General features: G+C 40.4%; 1 protein-coding gene across 2 annotated transcripts in view; it reads left to right on the top strand.

Annotated features, from left to right (window-relative positions):
* Positions 1 to 227: 227 nt before the first annotated feature.
* Positions 228 to 24,093, top strand: part of ZUP1 (zinc finger containing ubiquitin peptidase 1) — a 33,098-nt gene continuing 9,232 nt past the window's right edge. For both annotated transcript variants that reach the window (XM_075862305.1, XM_075862304.1), the window contains exons 1-8: positions 228 to 329; positions 2,516 to 3,165; positions 4,637 to 4,744; positions 8,165 to 8,274; positions 14,750 to 14,918; positions 18,128 to 18,316; positions 19,446 to 19,614; positions 21,117 to 21,271. In XM_075862305.1, coding sequence (XP_075718420.1) covers positions 2,553 to 3,165; positions 4,637 to 4,744; positions 8,165 to 8,274; positions 14,750 to 14,918; positions 18,128 to 18,316; positions 19,446 to 19,614; positions 21,117 to 21,271 — 1,513 coding nt within the window. In that variant the 5' untranslated portion in view covers positions 228 to 329; positions 2,516 to 2,552. The remainder of the gene's footprint in view (positions 330 to 2,515; positions 3,166 to 4,636; positions 4,745 to 8,164; positions 8,275 to 14,749; positions 14,919 to 18,127; positions 18,317 to 19,445; positions 19,615 to 21,116; positions 21,272 to 24,093) is intronic.

Below are 24,093 nucleotides of genomic sequence, written 5' to 3'. Positions count from 1 at the left end.
ACATTATACGGTTCTATGAGCTCTGCATTTCCAGAATGACAATCAGCATCGTTCTCTTTGTACAGAGCTGCATGCATGCGTCACTTTACGGCGTCGCACTTTCACAATAGCCAACCGCATCATGGCGTCGCACTTTCACAATAGCCAACCGCATCATGGCCGCCTTCTTACTCTAGAGAAGGTTCTGTACGCTGGCTCCGGAATTATACGTCACTTGTAGGAGGGGCTTCAGTCAGTTGTATTGCAATACTGGGCACCGAGTAGGAAAAAGAAACTGAGAAGTAAAACGGGTTATGCCCGCCATTCTGTGTGTACCGGCATGAGGGCAGGTAACAAGGGGAAGGGGTTATAAGGCTGCTGTGTACCTGATACCGGGTGCTGATATAAACATCTGTATTGTAAAATGGCATGGCGGAATACTCATTCATAGTTCATTATAAAAGTTACATGACTACAAGATCTAAGAGCTTTGTATCTACAGTCTTGTCTGAATAGCCCTCGTATTATTGGTTGGCAGGAGGTGTGAATTTGGGTGCATTTATTCAGATGTATTTTATATCCATGTTCACACTGGCGTTAAGTTCTCGTCGCCCCTGGTAGCGTAGTCTTGTGCTGATCCACCTGGTAACTTACAAAACATGAAAATAGATCCGTCATATATAACGTGGATCCTTTAAAAATGGAACGCATGATGACAGCAAATGTTTTAGAGGTGAATTGACGTGTTCTGGTCATATGGCGGTTTTTGATGCGAGTTGCTCTAAATTGTAGCAAAAATGCAATATGCGCGCATGACCTAAAGCCATCTAAAATCAATAGTGTGTGGGCAGCTTAAGCGGATGACGCACGGACCATAAATACGCTATGAGACCACATCCCTTATGTGATACGTATATTCTGCTCGTTGCCCATTTTACTTTTCATTTTACCGTTTTTTTAAGGCAAATTTGTGAACATGCTGCGTTTCTTAGGCGCTCTGACAGGTCATCCCACTGCGTTGCTGGTGCCTGCTATACAACTGCTGCAACTTTTATATAAATCTTTAAGCGACAATCTTTAGAGCTAGACATGTGGTATAAAAGATCTGAGCAATGTAGTGCGCCAACTTCCCAGAATATATTCCCTATATTCACGTATGGTAGCCAGGTGTTAGTGTAGTGAATGGATTTTTATAAAACACTGTTCATACCGTATGGTTAAAAAAAAACAGCTAGTTGTCGGGGAATGCTGCGTTTTAAAAAAATAAAAAATTATTATTTTGTTATACAGCGTGGGCCATTTATATGGATACACCTAAATAAAATGGGAATGGTTGGTGATATTAACTTCCTGTTTGTGGCACATTAGTATATGGGAGGGGGGAAACTTTTCAAGTTGGGTGTTGACCATGGCGGCCATTTTGAAGTCGGCCATTTTGTATCCAACGTTAGTTTTTTCAATGGGAAGAGGGTCATGTGACACATCAAACTTATCGAGAATTTCACAAGAAAAACAATGGTGTGCTTGGTTTTAACGTTACTTTATTCTTTCATGAGATATTTACAAGTTTCTGACCACTTATAAAATGTGTTCAAAGTGCTGCCCATTGTGTTGGATTGTCAATGCAACCCTCTTCTCCCACTCTTCACACACTGATAGCAACACCGCAGAAGAAATGCCTCCCGATCTGACCCCCTTAGACTTTTATCTTTGGAGTCATCTGAAGGCAATTGTCTATGCTGTGAAGATACGAGATGTGCAGCAACTGAAACTACGGATACTGGAAGCTTGTGCTAGCATTTCTTCTGCGGTGTTGCTATCAGTGTGTGAAGAGTGGGAGAAGAGGGTTGCATTGACAATCCAACACAATGGGCAACACTTTGAACACATTTTATAAGTGGTCAGAAACTTGTAAATAACTCATGAAAGAATAAAGTAATGTTAAAACCAAGCACGCCATTGTTTTTCTTGTGAAATTCTCGATAAGTTTGATGTGTCACATGACCCTCTTCCCATTGAAAAAACTAAAGTTGGATACAAAATGGCCGACTTCAAAATGGCCGCCATGGTCAACACCCAGCTTGAAAAGTTTCCCCCCTCCCATATACTAATGTGCTACAAACAGTAAGTTAATATCACCAACCATTCCCATTTTATTTAGGTGTATCCATATAAATGGCCCACCCTGTATTATAAAAAAATTTGATATATAAACCACAGCAATCCATAATAAAGCTCTATGCGCTATAATAATCTATACAAAAAAGGTATAACTTTTCTTGTTAGGTTGTTTTCTATTGATTGCTATAAGTTCTGGTTCCCAACGTTTACATGTGTCTACGATATAAATGACACCATACATTTAAGCCCATGACGCCAGGTCTGAAGAATGAGATACTGAAGGTAGTCCTTTAAATCGGTGTCACTGTAGAGGGTTCATCATGTCATATTCCAGCTGGGCTGTTTTTTTTTGTGTATTTGAAAGGGGTCTTGATTTTCTGCATATTAACCCTTAGTATCTTTTTTTTTTTGCTAGATTCCAAAACTTTTATCCACTTGTCAATATTATATTGATGGTGGACCCAAACAGTATCTCCAGCATGCTGGTTTGTGACATATGCACACAGGAGGTGTCCTCTGAAGAGGACATGAAGAGCCATTTGCTCTTGGCACACATAGAACAAGACTGTTGCTGTCCTTTTTGCACAGTTGCTGGTCTCACGTATGATGAACTGAGCCATCACATTCATACCGCACATGCAGACATCTTGGAACCATGGAGTAGTGATGAAGAGCGCTCTGAGGAAGTCCATGAAGGTACAACCACTGCCGTCGGCAGCTCCTACAGTGCGCCAGACAGCACGGGAAACCACAAGATGACTCCTGAAGAATGCAAGATCCCTCTAGACGTAGAAGAGAACAACCAAACACATAGAAGCTGTAAAGAAGAGGATGTCCCCAGAAATGCTGACGCTTTCTGTACAGTTCCAGCATCCGAAGACTCTGAACTTGGCGATGCTGTTATGGAGAACAATGCTCCACCTACAGCGTCTGCAGCATACATTGCTGGCGGTGGAGACCTTGTTGTAGAGTGCCCCTTTTGCTTTGAAGCTAAAAACTCTATAGACAAACTTGAGCTACATGTAAGAATGGAACATGCGGATCTCTTGGTGTCACCCACTAAAGGCTAGTGTTATTTTATGTGTTGTGTGATCAATTAAAGCGTAACTAACTTCTAAGGTGACTTCAGAATAATGTGTGTACATGGGGAATAACACTATTTCTGACTGTTATTTTGCGTGTATCCCCTCTAGCTCTAATTCTCAGTTGTCTCTGAGCTAGCGAGCAGAAACTAATGTCTGCCATCTTTCCTGTACACAGCACATAGTGAACAAAAGAATCCTGCTCTCCTATCTCTATCACAGATATATATATATATATACACAAGAAAATGGCAACAACAGTCTGTAAACACCAATGCCACCTAAAACACACTATATATATATATATATATATATATATATGCATTACTGCTGAATCTACTTGCAATGGTGAGCTTTTTAAGCGCACATTTTGATCAAGTCTTTCTTGTCTGTTATATATATATATATGGAGCTCATTATACAGCAGAATATAGCACTGGGGGTGACATAGAAATCTTACTAGGAGGCGGGTACAATTTATAAATTACCTATTTCCCGCTATGCCTTTTCATGGTTTTGGGATTTATTCTTAAAATTCAGAGGCATTTCAAATTTCTAACCTTTATTAGACGGCACTTAGCATCACAAGTTAAAAACCCACTTAGTAGGCCTATCAATCTCTGTTCGCTAGTAGTAGAAGTAGTATATTCAGTAGTGATCGTTTCTTGATATTTTTATGGTATTGGGAAGCGTCTGCAAATCACTACCCCATCAGCAATAACACAGAACCTATGTTATAGCGTCAGGACGCCATCTAGACGAAGCATGTCGAGGGGTGGGGGGAGGGCTCTGTTAGGTGTTTTTTAATCATACTTTAGGTTCTGTGTTATTGTGAACACTACTGAATACACTATTTCTACTGCAAGCTAGAAGAGATTGATAGGCCTGATACATATACAGGAGTGTTCACAGAACACTAAGTGGGTTTCTAATTTGTGAGGCTAAATGCCTTCTAATAAAAGGTCAGAAATGTTAATTGCTTCTGAATTTTAAGAACAAATCCTGATACCATGGAATAGTGTAGCGAGGAACTCCCTGTATGTGGTCGCCTTGTTGTGGCAGGTGGGCTCCCACAATTTGATCAAACTGAGTGCTAAGAACCTCACATTTATAAGTACAATAAATATAGCGTTGAAGTAATTAAAATAATAAAAATGCATAATAGATATGAAATTGTATATATATCTTAGCATCTGCAGTGTTCAGCTGCCTCTTTTTGTCATTGGCTAGTTGCATAAAAGTCACAGCTCATTAGCACATGCACATTTATTTCATGTTTTAGGAGAAGCTCACTAACCATGTTGTTTGAAGCATGGGTGTGAACATCTTTGCCGGTGTTCAGTAGGAGAATATAAAGTTCTCTACCAACATTGCGTTTTAGTTTACAGTTTTGTCATTTTCTGGGGGTTTTGGTGCAGTTTCCTTTTTTTAATTTATTTTTTTGTCTCCATTAGGAAATGCCAAACAGCAGTTTGAATGCCCAATGTGTTCTCTGGTTTGTGCCAATGGTAACATTCTGCAAGAACATGTAAATCTGCACTTGGAGGAAAACCATGATACAGGTAAATTTTGTTTTTGTCTTTTTCCTAATATTTAGTACATATAGTGACATGTAAGTGGCCTTGTATTTATTTCCTCATGCTTTCGTAATATAGTTGCTGCACAAGATTCTTGATAAATTGCAGTGGTCTTTTGCATTAGGCTGGGTTCACACAGAGTTTTTTTGCAGGCGGAAAATGTGCCTCAAAATTCAGTTTGGACGTTTGAGGCAGATTTTTCTCTGCCTGCATGCCGATTTTTCGCCCGTGGCCATTGAGCACCGTGGGCATAAAACGCTGTGAAATACGCTTTCTCTGCCTCCCATTGATAGCAATGGGAGGTCAGAGGCGTAATCGCGCGAAGATAGGGCATGTCCCTTCTTTCTCCTGCGAGCCGGTTTTACCGTTTTTTAGCGGGAGAAAACCGCCTCCCATTGAAATCAATGGGAAGCATACTCTGCCGTTTTTTGGCTAGTTTTGTGGAGCGGTTTGCATGCAAAAAGCTCGTAAAAAAACTCAGTGCGAACCCAGACTTAGGCCTTATTTACACGAACGTGTGCTTTTTGCGCACGCAAAAACCGCTGCATTTTTTGCGCGTTGCAGTTCCGTGTGGCATCAGTGTTTGGTGCGTGGCTGTGTGATTTTCGTGCATATGGCATCCTTATGACACGCGGTTTTGAGGTTTAGGAAATGAAATGAAAGAGGTGGTTTTATTTTTCCCTTCATTACTTGAACTGTTGCGCGAATCACGCGCAGCACACGGAAGTGCGTCTGTGTGCTACGCGTGATTTTCACGCACCCATTGACTTCAGAAAACACTAAAGTATAGGACATGCAGTCAGTTTCACGCAGCGGACACACGCGTGAAAAACACGGAATGTCTGAATGGCCCCATTGAGTTACATAGGTCCGTGTGGACGTGAAACACGTTTGTGTAAATAAGGCCTTAAAGGGGTTTTCCGAGTTAAAATTACTGTGTATTAATGCTTGTAATTTATTAATGTAAATAACATTTGTAATATACTTACGTTTTCCAAATTGGCCCCGTTTCCAGATCCTGCCGTGGGGTACTTGACGGGTGATGTCACTCTCTGGCCGCTGTGTTGATCTTCAATTCTCTTCCGGGTATACGACTCGTCACTTGTGACGTGCCGTGTATTTGCTATTCTTTTGTAACGCCCGTAACGCGCATGTGCGGTCCCTGCTGTTATCTCGAGAACTTGACAAGCGAGAGAACAGCAGGGACCGCGCATGCGCGTTCTTGGCTGTATGACAGAACAGCCCATACATGCCGTGTTGCTATTGACGTGCCGTCTACCAGGCAGATACTTTTAACAGTTTGACCACCTGATAGGTATATGGCTCCTAAACAGAGGGGGCAAAGAGAGTGACGTCATGAGTCATGTGCCCCATGGCAACATTGGGAAACGGGCCAATTTTAATACATAAGTGTATTACAAATGTAATCGCATTCCAAGGTTAAAAGCACGAACACATAAAAGTATTATCTCGGAAAACCTCTTTAAGACCACAATATGAAAATATTATATTTTAATTGTAACATTGGGTAATTGAGTTTTGCTGACTGTGGCTCACATTTATTGGTGTATTGTCAGAGAGACATAAGGCGGTGGCTATGATTAACTATTGGAGAGCATGTGGCCCATTTAGTCTTCTTGCCCAGGGGTCCTGTGCAGTCCGTGTCTCCCCTAATTGTATGAGACACACACATGCCATAACATTAAAACCACCTGCCTAATATTGTGTATGTCCCCTGTGTGCCGCCAAAACTGCACTCCTCCATTAAGACAGACTCCACAAGACCTCTGATAGAGTACAAAACCTTAGCAGCAGATCCTTAAAGTCGAGGCGGGGTCTCCATGGATCAAACTTATTACTCCAGCACATCACACTGCCTCTGTCGGCTTGCCTTCTTCCCCTAGTGCAACCTGGGGCCATATCTTTTCCACGTAAGCGATGCGCACATACCCGGCTGTCCACATAATGAAAAAAAACAACTGAATTCATCTGAACGAGCCACCTTTTTCCATTGCTGACATGGGCCAGTATGGGCACTCTGACTGATCTGCAGCTACGCAGCCCCAAACCCAGCAAGCCGTGATGCACTTTGTGTTCTGACAACTTTCTATCGTAGCCGGCATGAACTTTTCAGCAATTTTTGCTACAGAAGCTCTTCTGTGCGACCGGAAAAAACGGGCTAGCATTTGCTTACCTTGCGCATCAGTGAGCCTTTGACGCTCATGCCCCTGTCGCCGGTTAACCGGTTGTCCTTCCTTGGACCACTTTCAGCAGGTATGTACCACTGCATACCGAGAACACCCCACATAACCTCATGTATTGAAGATACTCTAAACCAATCGTTTACCCATCACAAGTTTGCCCTTGTCAAAGTCGCTCAATATGCTTGCCCATTTTCCTTCTTCCAACACATTCACTTCAAGAACTGACTGTTCACTTGCTGCCTAATATATGCCACCCCTTGACAGGGGCCATTGTAACAAGATAATCAATGTTATTCACTTTTGAGTGTATGTGCAGAAGGGCTTGAAAATTGTGAGATGTACAGTAGGTGTCGTTTTATTTTTCAGGATAACCATATGTAAGGGATGGTTGTGCCAATTTATGGATGTGATCACAACATTTTTATTTTGGATACAGGATAATCTGAAAACTTAGGTTGAGTAGGATTGAAATGACATTAAAGGTCCTACTTACCTTTTAAAAGGGGTTGTCTCATAAAAATAACAAATTACGGAAACGATAAAAAATAGGTTTGCCATAAATATCAAATCTATCACTGGCCAACGAGTTCTTAAAACTTTTACCTTACAATATATAACAAAATTATCCTTATACAACCGTATTTCATAAACTGTCAAAATGATTGCACCGTTGTCAGTGGTAACCAACATGGGGTACTCCAATGTGTCAGAAGTTGGGGAATTACATTCATTCAACAGATGGATATTGTATTTTAATAGGATCAAAGGTTAGCTAATACACCGTGGGTCCTTCCTATACTCAATACTGCACCTAATGTGACCCAATCCTTAACCCCAGTGGTCTCATGAAGACAACTCCTTTGTAAAAAGAAGCCGGCACAGAGATCAGATGTTCTCCCCAGGTAATCTGCGGCCAGCCGCACAATTGTATAGGAGCATATGTAGCAAACGAATGGCGATTTGTGTAAACGCTTTTTGCGCAGTAATAATGGCTGCCACACCATTAACACCCCAAGTGAATGTACCCCAATGGTATTCAGCCTGTGAAACTAAATGAAAATTTCTACGTGTGTAGATGAAAGGTGCATTATGAATACTCTGAAAGTTGCCCATATCTGAATAACTATATCATTTATATAAATTACCCCTTTCACCTAGATATGAAATGTTATATTATAAATTTGAAATTTTGTTTTCACAGCCAAGATCACTGGTGACTCTTTTTTAGCCAGACAGCTACAGGCTGAAGAGGATAAACGGAGAAGAGCAGAGGAGGTGGAGAGAGAGAAAACAGAATTCCAGAAATTGCAGGTGCTCAGGCTTCCTAAAAGTATAATAACATAATGAACTCCATATAATTCTTACGCTTCAAGCACAAAATGACCAAAACATTACAATAATTACCTTGTTTAAATAGGGTGAAAAACCGTCAATAAATGCAAAAAGAAGTGTTTCTCCTTTCCGAAATGTAGAATTTATACATAGACATGTGGTGACCTTGTTTTTCATATTGTAACTTATTAACCCCTCAATGACCAGGCCTTTTTGTGCATTGATGACCAAGCACTTTTTTATTTATTTTTTTCTCAGTCGCATTTCTAGGAGACATAACTTTTTCTGGGTGGGGGAATTATATATTTTTTTTTGTGCACTCGGCGGCTTAATCAGTGTGTTAACTTCATTGCTCGGGTCGTCATAATTGCGGTGATACCATTATAAGCATTTTTATTTTATTTTTTACCTTTCCAAAATAAAACCACTTTTTATGGAAAAAAGTGTTCTGTTTTATTTTATTTAGAATATTATTATTATTTTTTTATTATTTTTTTTCACAAACTTTATCTACCCTTTTTTTTATTTTGTCCCACTAGGCGACTTCACAATGTGATCTTCTGATCGCAGATATAATGCTTTGGTATACTTAGAATACCAAAGTATTATTGCCTGTCAGCGTAAAACTGACAGGCAATCTATTAGGCCATGCCATAGGCAGCTACTGAAGGCAGATCTGGGGTCCTTTTATTAGGCCCCCAGCTGCATTGGTTACCCTGCATCGCGGGTGTGCCAAAGGGGTGACAGAGGGAGCTCCCTCCCTCTGTCAAACACCTTAGAAGTCGCAGTCGCTATTGACCGCAGAATATAAGGGGTTAAACTGACGTAGTCTGAGTGCTCTTCGATTGCGGCAGAAAACTGGCTGTGTATAACAGCCGTGCTCCTGATGCAGATACGAGTGAAGGATATATCCTTCACAATGTGGGAAATAGCACCCGCTTGTGACAGATATATCCGTCACAATTCGTTAAGGGTATGTGCACACACACTAATTACGTCCGTAATTGACGGACCTATTTCGGCCGCAAGTACCGGACCGAACTCAGTGCAGGGAGCCGGGCTCCTAGCATCATAGTTATATACGGTGCTAGGAGTCCCTGCCTCTCTGCAGGACAACTGTCCCGTACTGTAATCATGTTTTCAATACAGGACAGTAGTTCCACGGAGAGGCAGGGACTCCTAGCATCGTACATAACTATGATGCTAGGAGCCCGGCTCCCTTCACTGTGTTCGGTCCACTACTTGCGGCCGAAATACGTCCGTCAATTACGGACGTAATTAGTGTGTGTGCACATACCCTAAGGGGTTTTAAACTATATGTGAAGAAAATGAATTGTATAACATACGATAGTAGTAAAGACTTAAACATCCATCTTTTATGATGGTAAACATTTTGGAAGTCATTTATCACTAATAATTCATATTAAAAAAGAGTTTCTTTAAAGGGGTCTTGTCCTAGACTTTAAGATATTAATCTGACAGCAGCAAGTTTTATAAAATAAAAAAAAAACAACATAACTCACCCCTGAGCTCCAGCACCGATGCTCTGATGGCCTCCGCCGGCTTTGATTGTTTATTTTCCTGCAGCAATGACAATCGCCACTTGTCACAGCGGTCACATGCCATATCTGCTAGCATCATTGTTGAGGCCAGTGATTGGCTACAGCAGTCACTTGGACACAGCACGTCATCGCTGCAGGATTATAAACCATGACCGGCGAAGACCACCAGAGCATTTGCATAACACGTGAATATTTTATAACCTATCCAGCAGTCTATTTAATTTCTCAGACAACCCCTGCAAGGCAGCAGACATTTTACTTGCTGTAGAACTTTATTATTGAACGGATTTCCAAACATCAGGCAACACTCCAAAGATGTAGCAAAAAAGTAAAGGAGCTTTATTAATCCATCAGTCAGGTGCAACGTTTCAGCTCTACAGTAGAGCCTTTCTCAAGCTAGTGAAAGTATGTGACCTCAGCATATACATGGGCAAACTGCAATCTAGAAGTAATTGTATACACAAACTGATAATTAACCATACATAAACATACACTATAAATACAGTGTATGACAAATGTATAACAATAATGATACAGGTAATGTATATAAAGCTTATAATGTGATTTTATATATCATCGCTCTTCGAAAAGTGTAAGAACAGTAGGTAAACATTCATAATTGTACATAACGATCAATAGAGTCACCGCCTGACAGAACGATTAAAATACACTTTATTATTTGCTAAAGTAAAATATGGCTCCGTAAGGCCAATTCTCCAGAAACAGGCATAAGCAAGAGATCAAAAAGGAGAGCAGCGCCCAGGGGTGATGGTACGTATTGACACCCACAGATCACTCCTCATAATGTTATAAGTATTCACTGAACCCTTGCCACAAGTTTTCTATCTAATCCTCCGCGTTTCAGTATCACATACCAATGTGATACGTCATCAGGGATTTTAGAAACAATAATTGATTGAACGGCCGGATAGCAGCTGATTTAGCCTCTCGGAGCGTGCACGACTCGAATGTAATGGCCATTCGACCAAGATATATTTAACCATTACCCTAGAAGATGACCTGAGTATAAAATACCCAATATGTGGGAAAGCATCCAAGATAATCCAAAACGTTGAACCACTCTACATTGAGGACAACAACCTTATACGAGCAGCCAAGAAAACACTTGCATAAGTGTATACACAAAAACCAACAGGAGCGCACCATATACCCTCCCCTCTACCACGAGGGAAAAAGTCGATCGTGCCCGGGCAAGGAAAACGCACACCAGCCATTTCTATAATATGGACAGGTGCCTAAAACCTTACTACTCAATCCTGTACAAAGGTATTAGTGTAAAGGCCATTATAAGGCCCATGATAAAACCACACAGAACTTTAGGTTGTCATTGGATGCCATACCACATTTGATGTAGTCTATATTACTTAAAGATTAATGGGGAAGGAGGGGAGGAGAAGGGGTTTATATAATCCTGCTTGAACCTTGTTAATTCATCTCACATAGCCCCTAATATACCTATTGGCAATAGTGTTAAGTGCTCACACCACTGACATATACACAAAAATATAATCATTATATTCAAGTATCTATGTATAGTTTTTATTAAGAATAAAGACAATGATCATTAACCGGTTTCATTTCTGGTGAGCCCATCCATGTTTGACAATAACGTGGTCTGTGAATAAACAAAAATCTGAAAGTTAAAAATAGTACTAGACAAAAATAATAAAGTCAAAACCTACACTGAGGCTGTAGTAGAACGGAGTAGAGGAGATACGCGGAGTAGCATTTAAATAGCATTACCCAAAGGGAAATCGACACCAAATGGCAATAGTGTTATCTGGGTTCAATTAACAAGGATCAAGCAGGATGATACGATATAAACTCTTCTCCTCCCCTCTTTCCCCATTAATCTTTGAGTAATATAGACTACATCAAATGTGGTATGGCATCCAATGACAACCAAAAGTTCTGTGTGGTTTTATCATGGGCATTATAATGGCCTTTACACGAATACCTTTGTACAGGATTGAGTGGTGAGGTTTTAGGCACCTGTCCATATTATAGAAATGGCTGGTGTGCGTTTTCCTTACCTGGGCACGATCGACTTTTTCCCTCGTGGTAGAGGGGAGGGTATATGGTGCGCTCCTGTTGGTTTTTGTGTATACACTTTTATATAAGTGTTCTCTTGGCTGCTCGTATAAGGTTGTTCTCAATGTAGAATGGTCCAACGTTTTGGATTATCTTGGATGCTTCCCCACATATTGGGTATTTATACATAGGTCATCTTCTAGGGTAATAGTTAAATATATCTTGGTCGAAATTACAGACCTTATATTACAACAGAGAGTTTTTAGACCTCGCATTGTAAATAGACTAATCGTAATGTACATTGTACTTCCCTGCTTCTTTCATACTTACGTCACTTGTCAAATAGCGACATTGAAGGTTAGTCCCTCTATGCCCTGTTCTAATATGGCTACTTAGTGGAGTCCCCTTACATTTGTGACATGCACAATGGAGTGACACACTCCAGATGTATCTAGTCTCCTGGGCATGCACAGTAGCGCTCCAGGGACGCCGTGATTAGCGAGGTCTGCAGTAACACATTTTCTTGCCGGTCCTATTATGGGGAGTGTTTTTCATGTGATTTTAAATGTACAGGTGAGGTCTATTGATAGTTACGTACAATTATGAATGTTTCCCTACTGTTCTTACACTTTCTGAAGAGCGATGTTTTTATATATACATATATATATATATATATATATATATATATATATATATATATATATACATATATATATATATATATATATATATATATATATACACTTCCGTTCAAAAGTTTGGGGTCACCCAGACAATGTTGTGTTTTCCATGAAAACTCACACTTATGTTTATCAAATGAGTTGCAAAATGACTATAAAATATAGTCAAGACAATGACAAGTTTAGAAATAATGATTTTTATTTGAAATAATAATTTTCTCCTTCAAACTTTGCTTTCGTCAAAGAATGATCCATTTGCAGCAATTACAGCATTGCAGACCTTTGGCATTCTAGCTGTTAATTTGCTGAGGTATTCGGGAGAAATTTCACCCCATGCTTCCAGAAGCCCCTCCCACAAGTTGGATTGGCTTGATGGGCACTTCTTGCGTACCATACGGTCAAGCTGCTCCCACAACAGCTCTATGGGGTTGAGATCTGATGACTGCGCTGGCCACTCCATTACAGATAGAATACCAGCTGCCTGCTTCTTCCCTAAATAGTTCTTGCATAATTTGGAGGTGTGCTTTGGGTCATTGTCCTGTTGTAGGATGAAATTGGCTCCAATCAAGCGCTGTCCATAGGGTATGGCATGGCGTTGCAAAATGGAGTGATAGCCTTCCTTATTCAAAATCCCTTTTACCTTGTACAAATCTCCCACTTTACCAGCACCAAAGCAACCCCAGACCATCACATTACCTCCACCATGCTTGACAGATGGCGTCAGGCACTCTTCCAGCATCTTTTCAGTTGTTCTGCGTCTCACAAATGTTCTTCTGTGTGATCCAAACACCTCAAACTTCGATTTGTCTGTCCATAACACTTTTTTTTCCAATCTTCCTCTGTCCAATGTCTGTGTGCTTTTGCCCGTATTAATCTTTTCCTTTTATTAGACAGTCTCAGATATGGCTTTTTCTTTGCTACTCTGCCCTGAAGGCCAGCATCCCGGAGTCGCCTCTTCACTGTAGACGTTGACACTGGCGTTTTGCGGGTACTATTTAATGAAGCTGCCAGTTGAGGACCTGTGAGGAATCTATTTCTCAAACTAGAGACTCTAATGTACTTGTCTTGTTGCTCAGTTGTGCCGCGGGGCCTCCCACTTCTCTTTCTACTCTGGTTAGAGCCTGTTTGTGCTGTCCTCTGAAGGGAGTAGTACACACCGTTGTAGGAAATCTTCAGTTTCTTGGCAATTTCTCGTACGGAATAGCCTTAATTTCTAAGAACAAGAATAGACTGTCGAGTTTCACATGAAAGCTCTTTTTTTTCTAGCCATTTTGAGAGTTTAATCAAACCCACAAATGTAATGCTCCAGATTCTCAACTAGTTCAAAGGAAGGTCAGTTTTATAGCTCCTCTAAACAGCAAAACTGTTTACAGCGATGCTAACATAATTGCACAAGGGTTTTCAAGTGTTTTCTAATCATCCATTAGCCTTCTAACACAGTTAGCAAACACAATGTACCATTAGAACACTGGAGTGATGGTTGCTGGAAATGGGCCTCTATACACCTATGTAGATATTGCATTAAAAACCAGACGTTTGCAGCTAGAATAGTCATTTACCACATTAACAATGTATAGAGTGTATTTCTGATTAATTTAATGTTATCTTCATTGAAAAAAAACTGCTTTTCTTTCAAAAATAAGGAAATTTCTAAGTGACCCTAAACTTTTGAACGGTAGTGTGTGTATGTGTGTGTGTGTGTATATGTATATGTATGTATGTATGTATATATGTATATATATATATATATATATATATATATATATCCCAATCACATTATAAGCTTTATATACATTACCTGTATCTCTATTATTGTTATACATTTGTCATACACTGTTTATATTGTATGTTTATGTATGGTTAATTATCACTTTGTGTATACAATTACTTCTTGATTGAAGTTTGCCCATATATATGTTGAGGTCACATACCTTCACTAGCTTGAGAAAGGCCCTTTTGTAGAGCTGAAACGTTGCACCTGACTGATGGATTAATAAAGCACCTTTACTTTTTTGCTACATCTTTGGAGTGCTGCCTGATTTTTGGAACTATAAGTTTAGGTGATCTTGGTCGTGTCCCTGGCGGGCCTTGCACCCTCATCATCAATATATTTTTGGCTATGTGGCTGACATTTTTTGTTTTACTATATACACATTCTAGAGACAGTTTGGCCTAGACAATTCAGGAGGATATCGACAGCAGTCTGTGCAAAATCTAGAAAGAGCAGTTGCAAGAGGACGGATGCGTCCTATGGAATTTCACCTGCATAAAGCTCAAATGATGGAATCTTTAGCTACAGGTGTGGAGGATGGTAGAACAAAGACTTCAGGTTGGTACTTTTTTTTTTTTAATTCTGTTTTCGGTCTCATGCACACAACCGTATTTTGACTTTTTGTATGGAGCTGTAATATATCTGCTATAGAGGTTCATAAACCCTCTACTTTACCTCTATGCCTCCAATTTCATACAGAGGCACATAAAGGTTTTTCTGTTGGATTTGTATGCTGTATCTGATTTCGCATGTGTGTGTTCACACGTAGGCTAGCAGAGCCTGTATGGCAGTTCACAAAGGCTGTACGGCTCCATGCTAAGGGCTCTGCCATGTGCATGAGCTCTGATTATGGTTTATAATTGGTTACAGAGTATATAAGAATGCCACAAATGTTGGTAGGCAAACACCCAGGTGTCTGAGGCAATCAAATAATGGCGAATAACGTACAAAAAGAGGGCATATCAAGTTTAAAGAGGCTCTGTCACCAGATTATAAGTGCCCTATCTCCTACATAAGGAAATGGGCGCTATAATGTAGGTGACAGCAGTGCTTTTTATTTAGAAAAACGATCTATTTTCCCCACTTTATGAGCGATTTTTAGCTTTATGCTAATTAGTTTCTTAAAATTGCCATAAAACGAAAAATCTTCATGACTCCGTCAAAATAAACGTTTTTAAAAAAAAATTATCTACATTACAGAGACTATCAGATTAGGTAGAAGATAGGGCACTTATAAATCGGTGACAGAGCCTCTTTAAGTAACAAGCTGTACATAACAGGAAAGATACAAGGATGAAAGGGGTAGGGAAAAAGGTTGCTGAACAGATGCAGGAAAAGACAAGGATAAGTACGATGGCTCCTGATGTCCATCAGTGGAAGAAACTGAAGTCTACTACTTTCTGTAAATTAGGCAGTCAAATGTTTCTTCAGGGATTCTATTATGGGTGAATTGTAGCAGGTGGTTCACTGGTAGTCCCTAGCGGTAACCACAGTGAGCGGCCCAGAGGCTTTAGACTATCTCTAACGCGTGCGTACGTCCCTGCTCTTCACCCGGCGCATGCGCATTACGATCTTTGTATTCGACGTTCTAATCGGCAGTACTGCGCATGCACCGAATAAAGAGCTGTGACGCTGAGCATGCGCAGTACTGCCAATTAGAACGCCTGGTGAAGAGCAGGGACGCGTGCACATGAGATACAGTGTTCCAAATTATTATGCACATTGGATTTAAGTGTCATAAACATTTAATTATTAGTTTTTCAATTAAACTCATGGATGGTATTGTGTTTTAGGGCTCTTTGGATCATTGTAATCCATCTCATACACCTGTGATAATTAGTTTGCCAGGTGTGCCCAATCAAAGGAAAACTACTTAAGAAGGACGTTCCACATTATTAAGCAGGCCACAGGTTTCAAGCAATATGGGAAAGAAAAAGGATCTCTCTGCTGCCGAAAAAGCGTGAAATAGTGCAATAACTTGGTCAAGGTATGAAAATATTGGATATTTCAAGAAAACTTAGGCGTGATCATCGTACTGTGAAAAGATTTGTGGCTGATTCAGAGCACAGATGGGTTCGTTCAGATAAAGGCATAATGAGGAAGGTTTCTGCCAGACAAATTAATAGGATTAGGAAAGCAGCTGCTAAAATGCCATTGCAAAGCAGCAAACAGGTATTTGAAGCCGCTGGTGCCTCTGGAGTCCCGCGTACCTCAAGGTGTAGGATCCTCCAGAGGTTTGCAAGTGTGCATAAAGCTATTATTCGGCCACCCCTAAACAATGCTCACAAGCAGAAACGGTTGCAGTGGGCTAAGAAATACATGAAGACTAATTTTCAAACCGTGTTGTTTACTGATAAGTGCCGTGCAACCCTGGATGGTCCAGATGGATGGAGTAGTGGATGGTTGGTGAATGGCCACCATGTCCCAACAAGTCAGCAAGGAGGTGGCGGAGTCATGTTTTGGGCTGGAATCATGGGGAGAGAGCTGGTAGGCCCCTTTATGGTCCCTGACGGTGTGAAAATGACCTCTGCAAAGTACGTAGACTGACCACTTTCTTCTGTGGTACAAAAAGAAGAACCGTGCCTTCCGTAGCAAAATTATCTTCATGCATGACAATGCACCATCTCATGCTGCAAAGAATACGTCTGTGTCATTGGCTGCTATGGGCATAAAAGGAGAGAAACTCATGGTGTGGACCCCATGTTCCCCTGACCTCAACCCTATTGAGAACCTTTGGAGCATCCTCAAGCAAAATATCTATGACGGTGGGAGGCAGTTCACATCAAATCCGAAGCTCTGGGAGACTATTCTGACATCCTGCAAAGATATTCAAGCATAAACTGTCCAAATACTCACAAATTCAATGGATGCAAGAATTGTGAAGGTGATCTCAAAGAAGGGGTCCTATGTTAACATGTAACTTGGCCTGCTAAGTTTTTTTTGATTGAAAGAGCTTTTGATTTCTGTAAATATGACCTCCTGATGCTGCAAATTCAACAAATTACCATTTTAGTTCTCTTTACAACCTTTAAAATGTTTTGATCTCTGTTGTGCATAATAATTTGAAACAGCGCATTTTGAGTGATTTACTTCTAAAAAAAAAATCTGTTATCATTAGGAGATTTGTTCAATAAAATTTGCATTATACTCCAATGGTTGATGACTTGAAGATTATACTGACTGTCATTTGCATCGACTATTTAGGAAAATCAGCGAAAAATAACATTTACATAATAATTTGGAACGCGGTGTAGTACGGGGCCAGGCATGAACGCGCCGATTACGCTGCCTGGCCCCTGTCAATCAACGTAGGGAGGGGGGTCGGACTGGGGTGCAAAGTAAGAGCATTTAGGTGCAATGGTAACGCCCTCATGGCACCTAAATGCTCATTAGCATAAACGTAATAAAACGTATTTCTCAACAAGGGAGGCAGTAAGCAGAAAATGAAAATAAACGTTAGAAACTGGTTAGTCTCCTCCATAATACCCTGTTACTAGTTTAACTGACATTCTGGTGACAGACTCCCTTTAAGTTTTCGTCATTTTACATGAAATCCGTTGCTCGGTCTTCTATTCTGTTTATCCTGTCCTGTTGAATCAGTTTTTATTACCATGTATTGTATCTATTGTCAAAGTGTAGATCTTTTCATCAGAGATACGATTATAAGATTTGTACTTCCTTTAATGAAAGTTCTTCAAGCTGCTTAATGTAAAATACATACATATTTATATGTACCTAGACTGATCTTTCTGATCTTATTTATCAAGGGGTTCTGGAAGCTTTACGTCAATATTACATCATTTCTGGCCCAGAAGTGCGTCGTGTCTGGCTTTGCTCTCCGTTGGACCACTTCAGCAGATCCGCTGGAGACAAAGGATGGGGTTGTGGCTTTCGAAATTTTCAAATGCTATTTTCTTCTGTTTTGTTGAGCGACACATACAGGGAGCTCCTACAAGGTATTTTATTACTCAGATATAATGGTATAATATGATATCATATTTAGTGCTGTATAAAAATCAATAAATCATATTCATATATTCCTCGATTCCACTTTTTTAGATGTTAATAATTCATAGAATGTTGTTTTGATAAGTGGGACAGAAATCCAGGGATACTCGAGGAGCTGCTACTCCGCTCTATGCAGTGTAGAATAGTAGGCAGATACATTTACTTATGATATCTAAGATGCTAAACTGTTTATCTAAGACAGGGGTGGCGAACGTCCAGCCCGCGGGCCATATAAGGCCCATGAGATCATTTGGTCCAGCCCGACCTTACTCAGGCCACGCCATTCGCTACGGAGCCAAGTATGGCGGCGGTCTGAGTGAGGTTGGTGCGTGCCGGCCCAAGCGTGGAACGGTCAGGTGACTGGTCTGGTCCACTTTCGTCACAGCACGCCCCGACCTCACTCTGACCGCCGCTGCCGCCTTGTCGTTCCCTCCTTGGCTCTGTCTGTCAAGTATGGTGGCGGTCTGCGTGTGTGCCGGCCCAGGAGTGGACCAGTCCAGTCACCTGACATGAGGTGTCATAAATATCTCTGATGGGAAAACCCCTTTAAGTAAGTAAGTTGAAACAACTTACTGCTGCGAGCACTTCTTTACAAAACTTACCATTGTAAAGAGTCGACTGCGCTCCATACTGACAGGGTGCGTTAATGACATGTTTGACTATATGTAGCAGGCTCATTTTTAAGTTGGTAATTTTGTGTGGCCCGCGAATGATGCTATAAATATCCAGATGGCCCTTGGCAGAAAAAAGGTTCCCCACCCCTGATCTAAGATCTTTTGGTGCAAGGTTCGAGAACTGCTTCAGCATGAGACAGAGGTAGATGAAGTGAGATGTCATGTAGGAGAGAATTTGGCTCATGATGCTCACATCATGTTATAGCTATATGTTTTTATGAATGCATTTTTTTATTTCATTTTTTTCCATATTTTTTATTTTAATATCCACATACGCTACAATGTCCTCAGGTGCCTATGCCATAAATACCAGAATGGAAAAAGATTTGTAGAAGACATGATGCGGTAAAGAAATTTAGATGATAGGCGTATTCTCATTATGTATTTACTTGTATTGTTTTAGATTATAGATCCATCCCTTGTATTCCTAAGATTCAAGCATTGATTGAAGATGCTTGGAAGGAAGGATTTGATCCTCAAGGTGCCTCTCATTTCAATGGTAAATTGCAAGGTACAAAGGCTTGGATTGGAGCATGTGAAATATATTGCCTTCTAACATCTTTGAGGTTAAAGTAAGTGAAATCAAATATGTTCAGTATGTGCATTTTATCATTGAATTTAGAGACTTTATTTAGATCTAGTTTGTGGAATTTTAATTCTATCTACTATCCCGGATGCGCAGGCAGTATATTTACTATTGGTCAGTTAAGTTACTTAGCCTTGTAAAGGCTTTATATACTGAATGGCCACTTTATTAGAGACACCTGCCCATTCACAAATGGATCTTTCATGTATGGAAATTACACGTGACCCCGGAGTGCAGCATAAAATAAAGTGAGCAAGTTTTCCATGAATCCGTTTCCGTGTCACTGCATTAGAATGGGAAAATCAAGCAATATGCGCAACTTCAAACTCGGTATGGTCATCCGTGCTAGTCTAGCTGGGGCCAGTATTACAAAAAAAAACTGACAATTTTGTTTGGTAGCAAGTATACGGAGAATGGTGTGATCAAGAAAAAACATCCATCAGAAGGGGAACCTGTGGACATAAACTCCTCAACAAAAACCGTAAGACAAGACTCCAGTTGGCAAAAAAAAACAACAATTGTATCACTGAGCAGTGTAAAAACATTGCCTGGTCGGATGAATCCAGATTTCTGTTGCACCTTGCTGATGGGAGGGTCAGAATTTGGTACAAGCAGCTTGAATCTATTAATCCTTCCTTTCCGGTGTCAAGCATTCATGTTGGTGGAGGTGGAGTAAGGATGTGGGGAACATTTTTTGGCACACCCTTGGTCCTCCGATACCTGTAGATGGACGTTTGAACAGTAGGGCTTGCCTAAGCATTGTGGCCGACCAAGTTAATCCCTTCAAGGCAGCGGTTTACCCTATATCAGAGGACACTATAGCAGCAACTGCGAGAAGCTAGCCTGTCTGCATGGTCATCCCTACGCATAACCAGTAGAACAGAGCGAGAAATGAGACCGATCATGTGTCCACTTTGGTAAATTTACTGAGGTAGACACCGTAAAGGCTATTGAAAAGAAACAGCAGGTGGCGCTATGAACACATTATTCCTGGTATATTTGGTCATTTATAAGCATTTTTTAAATATTTTTATAATTTGGCGCTGGATTTTTCTATAACAATAATTCTCGTGGGACAACCCCTTTAACTGCACTTTCCAATATTCCCAGCCACAACTCTGCTTACTTCTAAACTTTAAAGCAATGCACATGACCCTATTGTATGAATGTCAAACACCACAAGAGAGAAGTATTTACTGTACTTGGGAAAACTGGGCAGTTGCCATTGGCATAAATATATTGGGTTACATTATTTGGGGCATAACCATGATTTGGGTAAAAGTTGTTCACCCCTGCTTTTTATTACCCTGCTACCATTCATTTTTTTGCCAATAATAGATGGATAAGAAAAAATCTAGCCAGAACAAAAGTTTGAGAATTTATAGCATGACAGTAGAAAACTGCAAACCCCAAATATCAGAATTACATTTTCTATTTGTCAATATTCTTGTGCAGAATACATTTATGTTCTAATATATCTTTTTATAGATGCCGAATTATTGACTTTCACACACCTAGTAGTCCATCAGGAACACATCCCCTTTTGTTTGAGTGGGTTCTGAACTATTATGCATCTGATACTCGCAGAAATGAAGGCAAAGTAGTGTGTTCCTCCAAGCCTGCGATTTACATCCAGCACCAAGGTAATGTACAGCTCTATATAATAATTTTCTTCCTCTCATCTAGTATGATAGATCTATACAATAAATCTTGGGTTGTATCCTGTTTTGTCCATTTACATTCAAAGAAGTTTTCTGTTGTCTGACCTCCGCCTCCGGGCCCACTGTGTGCAAATGAGCAAGCTGGTTTTCATTCCGAGAGAAGCAGTGTTTGCATGAAGGACTGTTAAATAAGCAGTTTGGCAATGAACATAGGGTGTTACGTTATAGGATTAAGAGGTCTGTATCGCCACAAATGCTGACATATACAGCACCTCATACCAGCTGTTCCTCTCACTGTGCTGTATCCAGTGCTTCTATTCTGTCAATGGAGATAGAAGAAAATCATCAGCCTCTCTCCATTTTCTAAACACCAGGCTTACAGTTTGATACTTTTTGTCAAGCCATAACAAGGAATAAATTTTAAAAAATACAAGTATAAATATTTCCTTTATATGTGACCCCCATCCCCCTTTTTTTTTATCCACTTCTATTCCATTCCATCACCTGTTCATACCAGGAATCCATCAATAAGCAAACATAAAATATTCAACAAATATGATATGCTGATCTTCTTTTAACTACGCTGCTCTAGCTGCCAGTGTGAAGGTTTCTGCCGTCACGCTCGTTAAAAATACAATGCCCATAACCGCAAGACTCCCACTGGTTGATGGCATCTATTTTGCTAGCCATACACAAGTAAACTGTGGGCCAAATGACTTTTCATTTAACAGCCATAAATTTGTAGGCTAAAGGCCCTATTACACTGGCAGATTTTGGCCGGTGCAGCGAGCGCCGATCAACGAGACAGCTCGATGATCAGCGCTAGTTTGCTCCTTTCACAAGGAGCTCTGTATAGGGATGAGCGGTTGTTACTCCAATCGCACAATCCAATCGTCCCCATAAGTTCTCATGTCAGCAGCGCGTCTCCCTGTTTACACAGGCAGATGTGCTGCCGACAACGATAATATTTTACTTTCTTAGAACAATACGATCAGCAGAGGGTTTGCTCATTAATCTGCTGATCGCTGCCCTGTTTACACAGGGCAATTATCGGCAACGAGCGTTCTATGAATAATAATAGTTTGCCCGATAATTGCCCAGTACAAAACACCCTTTAGTTTGCCCATGCATTTATGTTTATTGCGGAGTGATCAGCTCTGCCAGACATCTCATATCTAGGAGGAGCAAAGTATTCGGACGGATTTAAGACCCACATACTCGAACATTGTTTCCCCTGAGGGATGAGATTGAGCTGCCCTAGGTAATTGTTGGCTTTTTTTTCCCCAATACTAGGAGAAATATGTAAATAGATCATAGCAGTCTTAAGAGGCTATAACATCTGGCATCTGCTTATCCTTATTAGACAACCCTAAATTGTTTTGGGGGCCCCTTTTTTAGGGAGATCTTCAGAGAAATTGCACACTATATAAAATTTTTGGGAAATAAATTCAGTTTAAAAGCATGAGGTTGCAGATTGAACACAATCCTCTACAGCAACATTCAGTTTGTAATTGGGTTTGCACTATCCCTCAGTACTCAGGATGGGAACTTTAAAGTTTAGTGCAAACCCAATTACCTGTCTCCTCTCCTGACATGTCTATTTTAGTAAATACTTGTATTGCCCATAAAATAACAATTCTGGAACATAGTTCTTAAAACTGGGTTGTGCCATTCATATGTTATTACTGTTAGAAAAGTATGAATAAACTGATAACTGGGTGTTACCTTTCCCCTTGTCAAATAGGTGTGTCCCTATTCTGTCTCGCTCTGTCAGCACTGATTGGACGTTGTCAGTCTGTGTAGGGACACAATCCAAATTGTAACACCCAGTTGTCAATTTATTCATACATTTCTAGGAAGAATTACAGAGTAATGGCACAACCTTAGATGCTTCAGAACTGTTAGTTCATGGGGAATATAATTATTTACTAAAACAGAAATGTCAGGAGAGAAGACAGGTCGTCTAAGTATCATCAGCAGTTATAGACACGGCTCCTGTATTTAGGTATTTGATTTAGCAGCAGGTCCTTTCTGATGTCACTACTGCTCACCCTCTGTCGCTGTAGGCGTTCAGGAAACTCGGGGCAATCACTTTCTGCTCACACTGAGGCTCCATTCACACTGCATTTGATGTGAACGTTAGACATGTGCTGGGAAATACTCCCCACGTATGCGCTAAACTGATATCCGTTTTCTGCTGGTGAGCACACAGCCATTCATTCTCCGTAGAAAAACATTGGTAGTATAGGTCATATTAAAAACCTCCGTGAAGTTAAACGTGGCACCATGCGCAATGCTAAGTGTCAACTAGAGTGGGGTAAAATATACTGCCACTGCTGGAGCAGAGTGATGAATCACATTTCACTATCCGTGTTGGTCTAGGATATATTTCTTTATGGACCATTTAGAGTCAGTGTAGTTTAGAAAAGTGTGTGAGGTCACATGATTGACCAATCAGCTGCTGCATCCTGCAATCTGAGATGGCTGAACAAGGGGCGAGTTCCCTAATGAATATACACCAGGAGCCGTGTACCTGTAAATATATATTTTTTTCCTCATGTAATACATAAAAAAATATAAATTTTATACAAATAATTTACACCAAATATCCAAAGCATAACTTTAGAAATCTAGAACAAAATTTCCTCCCATTCTTGCACACACCCATTCCACAGTGTAGTTGGAAAAAAAATCATCATCTTTATTTATATCGCGCCAACATATACGGCAGCACTTTACATATGTGCACATATATGGACAAAGATTTTTAAAAAACAAAACTATACCCAAATTGATTGTTTTAC

The sequence above is a fragment of the Rhinoderma darwinii genome, chromosome 4 (genome assembly GCF_050947455.1).
Source record: "Rhinoderma darwinii isolate aRhiDar2 chromosome 4, aRhiDar2.hap1, whole genome shotgun sequence".
NCBI lineage: Eukaryota > Metazoa > Chordata > Amphibia > Anura > Rhinodermatidae > Rhinoderma > Rhinoderma darwinii.
Note: the sequence above shows the minus strand (reverse complement) of the source record. Positions and strands in the feature narration are given on the sequence as shown.